This window comes from Choloepus didactylus, chromosome 13 (assembly GCF_015220235.1).
Source record: "Choloepus didactylus isolate mChoDid1 chromosome 13, mChoDid1.pri, whole genome shotgun sequence".
Lineage (NCBI taxonomy): Eukaryota > Metazoa > Chordata > Mammalia > Pilosa > Megalonychidae > Choloepus > Choloepus didactylus.
In genome coordinates, this window is record NC_051319.1 from 79324423 (window position 1) to 79334995 (window position 10573).

At 38.4% G+C, this 10573-nt stretch overlaps 1 protein-coding gene across 1 annotated transcript in view; it reads left to right on the forward strand.

The window, feature by feature from the left end:
* The window catches only part of LOC119507764 (F-box/LRR-repeat protein 21-like), a 64061-nt gene extending 53746 nt beyond the window's left edge, over positions 1–10315 (forward strand). The window contains 5 exon segments of the mRNA XM_037800918.1: positions 8821–8976; positions 9309–9587; positions 9590–9635; positions 9637–9727; positions 9729–10315. Of these exon segments, the coding sequence (XP_037656846.1) occupies positions 8821–8976; positions 9309–9587; positions 9590–9635; positions 9637–9727; positions 9729–9926 (770 nt within the window). The 3' untranslated portion in view covers positions 9927–10315.
* The last annotated feature ends 258 nt before the right edge of the window (positions 10316–10573 follow it).

The following is a 10573-nucleotide window of genomic DNA, read 5'->3' on the forward strand; positions in this document are numbered from 1 at the left end:
TTACATAGTTGTACATTCATCACCTAAATCAATCCCTGACACCTTCATTAGCACACACACAAAAATAATAAGAATAATAATTAAAGTGAAAAAGAGCAATTGAAGTAAAAAAGAACACTGGGTACCTTTGTCTGTTTGTTTGTTTCCTTCCCCTATTTTTCTACTCATCCATCCATAAACTAGACAAACTGGAGTGTGGTCCTTATGGCTTTCCCAATCCCATTGTCACCCCTCATAAGCTACATTTTTATACAACTGTCTTTGAGATTCATGGGTTCTGGGTTGTAGTTTGATAGTTTCAGGTATCCACCACCAGCTACCCCAATTCTTTAGAACCTAAAAAGGGTTGTCTAAATTGTGCGTAAGAGTGCCCACCAGAGTGACCTCTCGGCTCCTTTTGGACTCTCTCTGCTACTGAAGCTTATTTCATTTCCTTTCACATCCCCCTTTTGGTCAAGAAGATGTTCTCCGTCCCACGATGCCAGGTCTACATTCCTCCCCAGGAGTCATATTCCACGTTGCCAGGGAGATTCACTCCCCTGGGTGTCTGATCCCACGTAGGGGGGAGGGCAGTGATTTCACCTTTCAAGTTGGCTTAGGTAGAGAGAGAGGGCCACATCTGAGCAACAAAGAGGCATTCGGGAGGAGGCTCTTCGGCACAATTATAGGGAGGCCTAGCCTCTCCTCTGCAGCAACCGTCTTCCCAAGGGTAAAACCTACGGTAGAGGGCTCAACCCATCAAACCACCAGTTCCCTATGTCTGTGGTCATGTTAGCAACCATTGAGGTGGGGTAGGCCAATACCCCTGCATTCTCCACAGGCTCCTCAAGGGGGCACTACATATTTTTTTCCTGGTTTTTTTTTTTAACCTGTTCTTCCTTTTTAAATCAACTGTATGGAAAAAAAAAATTAAAAAACAAAAAACAAAAAACAAAAACATACAATAAAAGAACATTTCAAAGACACCATAACAAGGGAGTAAGAAAAAGACAACTAACCTAAGATAACTGCTTTACTTCCAACCTGTTCCTACTTTACCCCAAGGAAGTTACATAATATAGCAACATTTCTGTGAACTTGCTCCTACTGTATCCATCATAAATTAACAGACCATAGTCATTCCTGGGCATCCCCAGAACGTTAAATAGCATATCTGTTCTTGAATTACTGTGCCCCCTTCCTTAATTGCTCTCTATTGCTAGTTCCCCTACATTCTACATTATAAACCATTCGTTTTGCATTTTTCAAAGTTCACATTAGTGGTAGCATGTAATATTTCTCTTTCTGTGCCTGGCTTATTTCGCTCAGCATTATGTCTTCAAGGTTCATCCATGTTGTCATATGTTTCACTAGATCGTTCCTTCTTACTGCCGTGTAGTATTCCATCGTGTGTATATACCACATTTTATTTATCCACTCATCTGTTGAAGGACATTTGGGTTGTTTCCATCTCTTAGCAATTGTGAATAATGCTGCTATGAACATTGGCGTGCAGATATCTGTTCGTGTCACTGCTTTCCGATCTTCCGGGTATATACCGAGAAGTGCAATTGCTGGATCGAATGGTAACTCTATATCTAGTTTTCTAAGGAACTGCCAGACCGACTTCCAGAGTGGCTGAACCATTATACAGTCCCACCAACAATGAATAAGAGTTCCAGTTTCTCCACATCCCCTCCAGCATTTGTAGTTTCCTGTTTGTTTAATGGCAGCCACTCTAATAGGTGTTAGATGGTATCTCATTGTGGTCTTAATTTGCATCTCTCTAATAGCTAGTGAAGCTGAACATTTTTTCATGTGTTTCTTGGCCATTTGTATTTCCTCTTCAGAGAACTGTCTTTTCATATCTTTTGCCCATTTTATAATTGGGCTGTCTGTACTACTGTCATTGAGTTGTAGGATTTCTTTATATATGCAAGATATCAGTCTTTTGTCAGATACATGGTTTCCAAAAATTTTTTCCCATTGAGTTGGCTGCCTCTTCACCTTTTTGAGAAATTCCTTTGAGGTGCAGAAACTTCTAAGCTTGAGGAGTTCCCATTTATCTATTTTTTCTTTTATTGCTTGTGCTTTGGGTGTAAAGTCTAGGAAGTGGCCTCCTAATACAAGGTCTTGAAGATGTTTTCCTACATTATCTTCTAGGAGTTTTATGGTACTTTCTTTTATATTGAGATCTTTCATCCATTTTGAGTTAATTTTTGTGTAGGATGTGAGGTAGGGGTCCTCTTTCATTCTTTTGGATATGGATATCCAACTCTCCCAGCCCCATTTGTTGAAAAGACCATTATGACTCAGTTCAGTGACTTTGGGGGCCTTATCAAAGATCAGTCGGCCATAGATCTGAGGGTCTATCTCTGAATTCTCAATTCGATTCCATACATCTATATGTCTATCTTTGTGCCAGTACCATGCTGTTTTGACAACTATGGCTTTATAATAAGCTTCAAAGTCAGGGAGTGTAAGTCCTCCCACTTGGTTTTTCTTTTTTAGAGTGTCTTTAGCAATTCGAGGCATCTTTCCTTTCCAAATAAATTTGATAACTAGCTTTTCCAAGTCTGCAAAGTAGGTTGTTGGAATTTTGATTGGGATTGCATTGAATCTGTAGATGAGTTTGGGTAGAATTGACATCTTAATGACATTTAGCCTTCCTAACCATGAACATGGAATATTTTTCCATCTTTTAAGGTCCCCTTCTATTTCTTTTAGTAGAGTTACGTAGTTTTCTTTGTATAGGTCTTTTACATCTTTGGTTAAGTTTATTCCTAGGTACTTGATTTTTTTAGTTGCTATTGAAAATGGTATCTTTTTCTTGGGTATCTCTTCAGTTTGTTCATTTCTAGCATATAGAAACATTACTGACTTATGTGCATTAACCTTGTATCCCGCTACTTTGCTAAATTTGTTTATTAGCTCTAGTAGCTGTATCGTCGATTTCTCAGGGTTTTCCAGATATAAGATCATATCATCTGCAAACAATGACAGTTTTACTTCTTCTTTTCCAATTTGGATGCCTTTTATTTCTTTGTCTTGCCGGATTGCCCTGGCTAGCACTTCCAGCACAATGTTGAATAACAGTGGTGACAGCGGGCATCCTTGTCTTGTTCCTGATCTTAGAGGGAAGGCTTTCAGTCTCTCACCATTGAGTACTATGCTGGCTGTGGGTTTTTCATATATGCTCTTTATCATGTTGAGGAAGTTTCCTTCAATTCCTACCTTTTGAAGTGTTTTTATCAAAAAGGGATGTTGGATTTTGTCAAATGCTTTTTCAGCATCTATTGAGATGATCATTTGATTTTTCCCTTTTGAATTTTTAATGTGTTGTAATACGTTGATTGATTTTCTTATGTTGAACCATCCTTGCATGCCTGGAATGAACCCCACTTGGTCATGGTGTATGTTTTTTTAATGTGTCTTTGGATTCGATTTGCAAGTATTTTGTTGAGGATTTTTGCATCTATATTCATTAGGGAGATTGGCCGGTAGTTTTCCTTTTTTGTAGCATCTTTGCCTGGTTTTGGTATTAGATTGATGTTAGCTTCATAAAATGAGTTAGGTAGTGTTCCATTTTCTTCAATGTTTTGAAAGAGTTTGAGTAAGATTGGTGTCAGTTCTTTCTGGAAAGTTTGGTAGAATTCCCCTGTGAAGCCATCTGGCCCTGGGCATTTATTTGTGGGAAGATTTTTGATGACTGATTGGATCTCTTTGCTTGTGATGGGTTGATTGAGGTTTTCTATTTCTTCTCTGGTCAGTCTAGGTTGTTCATATGTTTCCAGGAAATTGTCCATTTCCTCTACATTATCCAGTTTGTTGCCATACAGTTGTTCATAGTATCCTCTTATAATTTTTTTAATTTCTTCAGGATCTGCAGTTATGTCACCTTTTTCATTCATTATTTTGTTTATCTGGGTCTTCTCTCTTTTTGATTTTGTCAGTCTAGCTAGGGGCTTGTCAATCTTGTTGATCTTCTCAAAGAACCAACTTTTGGTGATATTTATCCTCTCTATTGTTTTTTTGTTCTCTATGTCATTTATTTCTGCTTTAATCCTTGTTATTTCTTTTCTTCTACTTGGTTTAGGATTGGTTTGCTGTTCATTTTCTAACTTATTCAGTTGATCTATTAGTTCTTTGATTTTGGCTCTTTCTTCCTTTTTAATATATGTGTTTAGTGCTATAAATTTCCCCCTCAGCACTGCTTTTGCTGCATCCCATAGGTTTTGGTATGTTGTGTTCTCATTTTCATTCGTCTCTATATATTTAGCAATTTCTCTTGCTATTTCTTCTTTAACCCACTGATTGTTTAGGAGTGTGTTGTTTAACCTTCAGGTATTTGTGAATTTTCTAAGTCTCTGATGGTTATTGACTTCTAATTATATTCCATTGTAGTCAGAGAATGTGCTTTGAATAATTTCAATCTTTTTAAATTTACTGAGGCTTGTTTTATGTCCCAGCATATGATGTATTCTGGAGAAAGTTCCGGGAGCACTAGAAAAGTATGTGTATCCTGGTGATTTGGGATGTAATGTTCTGTATATGTCTGTTAAATCTAATTCATTTATCAGATTGTTTACGTTTTCAGTTTCCTTATTGGTCTTCTGTCTGGTTGATCTATCTATAGGAGAGAGTGATGTGTTGAAGTCTCCCACAATTATTGTGGAAACATCAATTGCTTCCTTTAGTTTTGCCAGTGTTTCTCTCATGTATTTTGTGGCACCTTGATTGGGTGCATAGACATTTACGATTGTTACTTCTTCTTGTTGAACTGCCCCTTTTATTAGTATGTAGTGGCCTTCTTTGTCTCTCAAAACATCCCTGCATTTAAAGTCTATTTTATCTGAGATTAATATTGCTACACCTGCTTTCTTTTGGCTGTAGCTTGCATGATATATTTTTTTCCATCCTTTCACTTTCAATTTCTTTGTGTCCCTGTGTCTAAGATGAGTCTCTTGTATGCAACATATTGATGGTTCATTTTCTTTGATCCATTCTGCAAATCTATATCTTTTAATTGGGGAGTTGAATCCATTTACATTCAATGTTATAACCGTGAAGGCATTTCTTGAATCAGCCATCTTATCCTTTGGTTTATGTTTGTCTTATATATTTTTCCCCTCTCTCTATTAATATCCTTTATTGTACCCATACCGAATCTCTTTAGTACTGAACCTTTCTCCAGGTCTCTCTGTCCTTTCTTTGTTTCTCTGTCTGTAGGGCTCCTTTAGTATCTCCAGTAGGGCAGGTCTCTTGTTAGCAAATTCTCTCAGCATTTGTTTCTCTGTGAAAAATTTAAGCTCTCCTTCAAATTTGAAGGAGAGCTTTGCTAGATAAAGAATTCTCGGTTGGTAATTTTTCTTTCAGAAGTTTAAATATGTCATGCCACTGCCTTCTTGCCTCCATGGTGGCCACTGAGTAGTCACTACCTAGTCGTATGCTGTTTACTTTCTATGTGGTGAATTACCTTTCTCTTGATGCTTTCAGAATTTGCTCCTTATCTTCAGCATTTGACAATCTGATCAAAATATGTCTCGGAGTGGGCTTATTTGGATTTATTCTGTTTGGAGTTCGCTGGACATTTATGATTTGTGTATTTATGTTGTTTAGGAGGTGTGATGGTTTGGTTCATGTGTTAACTTGGCCAGGTGATAGTACCCAGCTGTCTGGTCAAGCAGGCACTGGCCTAATAATTACTGTGAGGATGTTTGTGGCTGGTCAATAAACCAACAGGCTGGTTTATTAAATTATCAGTCAATTGGCTGCAGCTGTGACTGATGACTCACTGAAGGGCATGTCTTCTGCAATGAGACAATGCAACTGGCTGGATTTAATCCAATTAATCAGTTGAAGACTTATAAGTGAGACAGATAGAGGACCTTCACTTCTTCTTAGGCTGCCTAGTGAAGCATTTCCTGAGGAGTTCGTCAAAGTTGCCAGTTCGTTTCCTGAGGAGTTCACTGAACACGTTCCTCGAAGATCCCAGTTCATTTCCTGAGGAGTTTGTCAAAGTTGCCAGTTCGTTTCCTAAGGAGTTCATCGGACATATTCCTTGGAATTGACAGTTTGCTGACTGCCCTAAAAAATTTGGATTCGTGCATACCCACAGTTGCGTGAGTCACTTTTATAAATTTTATAGTCATAGATACCTTTCATTGATTCTCTTTCCCCAGAGAACTCTAACTAATACGGACGGTTTGGGAAGTTTTCCCTAACAATTTCTTTGGATAGTCTTCCTAGACCTTTACCCTTCTCTTCCCCTTCTGGAACACCAATGACTCTTATATTTGGACATTCTCTCAGCATTTGTTTTTCTGTGAAAAATTTAAGCTCTCCCTCAAATTTGAAGGAGAGCTTTGCTGGATAAAGTATTCTTGGTTGGAAATTTTTCTCACTCAGAATTTTAAATATATCATGCCACTGCCTTCTTGCCTCCATAGTGGCTGCTGAGTAGTCACTACTTAGTCTTATGCTGTTTCCTTTGTATGTGGTGAATTGCTTTTCTCTTGCTGCTTTCAGAACTTGCTCCTTCTCTTCCTTGTTTGACAGTGTGATCAGAATATGTCTCGGAGTGGGTTTATTTGGATTTATTCTATTTGGAGTTCGCTGAGCATTTATGATTTGTGTATTTATGTTGTTTAGAAGATTTGGGAAGTTTTCCCCAACAATTTCTTTGACTACTCTTCCTAGACCTTTACCCTTTTCTTCCCCTTCTGGGACACCAATGAGTCTTATATTCGGACGTTTCATATTATCTATCATATCCCTGAGGTCTGTTTCGATTTTTTCAATTTTTTTCCCCATTCTTTCTTTTATGCTTTCATTTTCCATTCTGTCATCTTTCAGGTCACTGATTCGTTGTTCAACTTCTTCTAGTCTTGTACTATGAGTGTCCAGAATCTTTTTAATTTGGTCAACAGTTTCTTTAATTTCCATAAGATCATCTATTTTTTTATTTAGTCTTGCAATGTCTTCTTTATGCTCTTCTAAGGTCTTCTTGATATCCTTTGTATTCTGTACTATGGTCTCATTGTTCATCTTTAGTTCTTTGAGTAGCTGCTCCAGGTGCTGTGTCTCTTCTGATCTTTTGATTTGGGTGCTTAGGCTTGGGTTATCCATATCGTCTGGTTTTTTCATATGCTTTATAATTTTCTGTTGTTTTTGGCCTCTTGGCATTTGCTGAACTTGATAGGGTTCTTTTAGGATGTGTAGACCAATTGAAGTCTTTATCTCTAATTTATCAGATCTACAGCTTCATGGAGTACACTTTCTGTAACTAACCAGCAGGTGGCCTCCATGAGCCACCTGTTCTCCACAAGCCAGTTCTCCCCTGCTTTCCCTTTGTGGTGAGTGGGGGAGTGAGTCTTGTGGGGTCCAATTGGTGTACCAAGCTTGCGTGTGTAGTTGGTGTTGCCCGCCCTGTATATGGGGCGTGTTTCTGGGCAGTCAGGGAGGGTGGGTGGCTCTAACAATCAAATCTCCCTGGTGATCCTGGAGTTTTAAAGCTGCTGCAATAGTCTAATCCTTCAGTTCAGTCCTGCCACAGTTTGTCTCTGCCACTGACCCACAAGTCCTTGGTATTGGCATATGGCTCCTGAGACTTGTAAGTGGGTCCCTCTTCCAGGCCGTGCACCCCATGGTCCTCTGTTGAGGGATGACTATGCTATGTCACAGGTGAGTGCCGTCCCCCCAGGGCGGTTCTGGGCTGCTGGGCTGTGTAGGGAGGCTCCCAGTCTGCTGAAATGATGGCTGAATGGGGCTTTGTTAATTCACACTGCTCCACCTTCCTAACTCTGGGACAATCAGCTGAGGTTGCAGGAAAGGCTAATGTCCATGCCCAGTTTTATGGAGTGTGCCTGTTATTTGAAGCACTTCTGTCACACTGGGTTGTGTGGGGCAGCTCTGGGCTATGGGGCTGGGGATGGGCAGGAGTGTTTCCTGTCTACCAGGATGATGGCTGTGAGTTCACACCCCCGTTTTCTTGGGAAGTTGTGGTGTTTAGTGAAATTTCTCAGGCACTGGATTATTGCCTTTTGTCTGAGAGCTCTCTTAGTTCTGCTCTTGTCTTGACCTGCCCAAATTGCAAGTCTTTGAAGCTTTCTGTATTGGGCTTCTTAGAGTAATTGTTTTACAAAAAGAAAAAGGGATTAAAAAAAAAAAAAAAAAGTGCCCTCCTCACAGATCTAATGGGTTATTGAAATGCTAAGAGACAAAGCAATTAGGGCCATTAAGGAAAGTTCCACAGGGCAGAGAGATCAGCTTTTCTTCGGGATTTGCATATGAGCCTGAGGGCCTGGGCTCTGCCCTTCCCCTTTCTATGTTCACCAGAACTCCAAAAATCCTCCGCTTTTATTTTGGAGTTTTTCGTGCTGTTTTTTCCCATGTCTGTCTCCTCTCTGCTGGGCTGGCTGCTCTCAGATTCTCTGGTGTCTGGTCTCAGTCTATCTATGGTTGGAGTTTGGATCAGTAGAATGAGTTTCCGATAAGGGCTGCCACTGCAGTTCTCCCTTCTCCTTCCCGGAGCTGACAGCCCCTCCTCCCACGGGACTGAGCCTGGCAGGGAGGGGTGCGGGTCCCCTGGCCGCAAAAACTTACAGATTTCGCTGATCTCAGCAGTTCGACATTTTCATGAGTGTTGTATGAAGTATGCCCAAAGTCAGATTGCTCTGTGGTGTCCAATCCATGCAGTTCCTGGCTTTCTACCTACTTTCCTGGAGGAGTAACTAAAACATACAGCTCACCAGTCCGCCATCTTGCCCCGCCCTCCAATAATTTTCTAAATAATGTTTTTATAATTTTTCTCTTATTGCTGTGCAAGTCTCATTTTGTCAGCATTGACAGTTGTTTTTGTCGATTCAAAATCATTATCATCAAGCAAAATTAAAGACACACCTGTGGATGATCCTTCATTGAAGATTCTCATGGCCAATAATAGTGACACTCTGAAACTCCTAAAAATCAGTAGCTGTGCTCATGTTTCATCTGATGGTAGGTTATATTATTTAAAGCTTGGGTGTTTTCTTTTTATTGTATAAATGGTAACAGTGCAGTTTCTTACTGAAAATTACATGCTTATGAGACATAATTCATAAAAGTAATTTTTTCAATAGAAGTCTTAATCTGCAAGTTAGATATGGTTTAAATTCCTTCTTCTGAGAGTATTTTTATTACATGTAGATATATATCTTGGCAACCAGTCTCTCAGAAATTATTATAGGTCTATTTTAACAAATAATGAATAACTAATATCAAATTTAAATTTATAACATTAGTATCAGTATGATTCTTTCTTCTCAAGAATTTTTCCCCATTTCCCACAGGAATCCTTTGTGTAGCTGATCAAGGCCTTAGAGAACTGGCATTGAATTATTATATTCTAAGTGATGAACTTCTAGCACTTCCAAGAAAGACTCATGTTAAGCTTGAACATCTTCAAATTGATGTTGTGAGTGAAAATCCTGGACAGGTTGAATTTCATTCTATTAAAAAACAAAGTTGGGATACACTTATTAAACACTCCGCTGGAGTTAATGTTGTTATGTACTTCTTTTTATATGAAGAGGAATTTGAGACATTCTTCAATGAAGAAATACCTGTTACCTTTATTTTGGTTGTTCAGTAAGCAAAGCACTTCTAAGAAGGATAGGTCTTAAGTGAATTAGTGGTATGTGCTAATGGTCTTCAGCCTCCTGATAATGAATTTATTTGTGTTGTTAAACACTGTAAAAACTTAACAGCTTTTGGGTCTCACTGAATGTGGAGTTAGGGGCAGTACATTAATTGAGTTTGTAAGACTGTGTGGGAAAAGGCTTACCCAGCTCTATATAATGGAGGAAGTTTTGAGCCCTGTTGATGATTATAGCCTAGAGGAAATTCACACTGAAATCTCCAAATATCTGGGAAGAAGATGGTTCCCTGATGAGATGCCTATCTGGTAATTTGCTACTAAAGATTAACCTTTTTTTAAATCAGTAAGATTAGCTTCTCTGTCTGTGCAATATTTTAGGTAAATTATTTTATCATTTTCAAACTGCCTTAATGGATGCTACAGAAGTATTTGAAAAAATATGATGTATATTAAAAGCCAGAAATCTCCGTAAATAAGGCACAGAGATGGTTGATATGCTAAAAACTACTGATCATTTCTAGGTAAGTTCCTTAGCCTTCCTTGAAGGCATATTTCAGTTTGCGAAATCAATTTGTACTGTTGAACTTTGGATACCTAAAGTTATGCCTCACTTAACAACTTTATATTATTTTAATTTCTTCTACTTCATCTTGCTATTAATATATTTTATAAAATATGTAGTACTGAGATCTAAGTAAAGTCAGAATATAGGGACAGACTTACTTAACTGTACTTGTAAAATTTTTCGCACTAGAAAAGATTATATATTGTGGTTCAACAAATAATTTCTAATTCCCAATGTATTTTGAATTCTACTTTATTATATTAATTTGGTATAAAGTGGACACTAGATTAAAATTAAATAATACTAATTCATTTTATAAAGATACTCACTGTGATTATTAATTGATTAAATATATTACCTAGATAAAGAGGTAAATTTTGCAGGTATTTGGG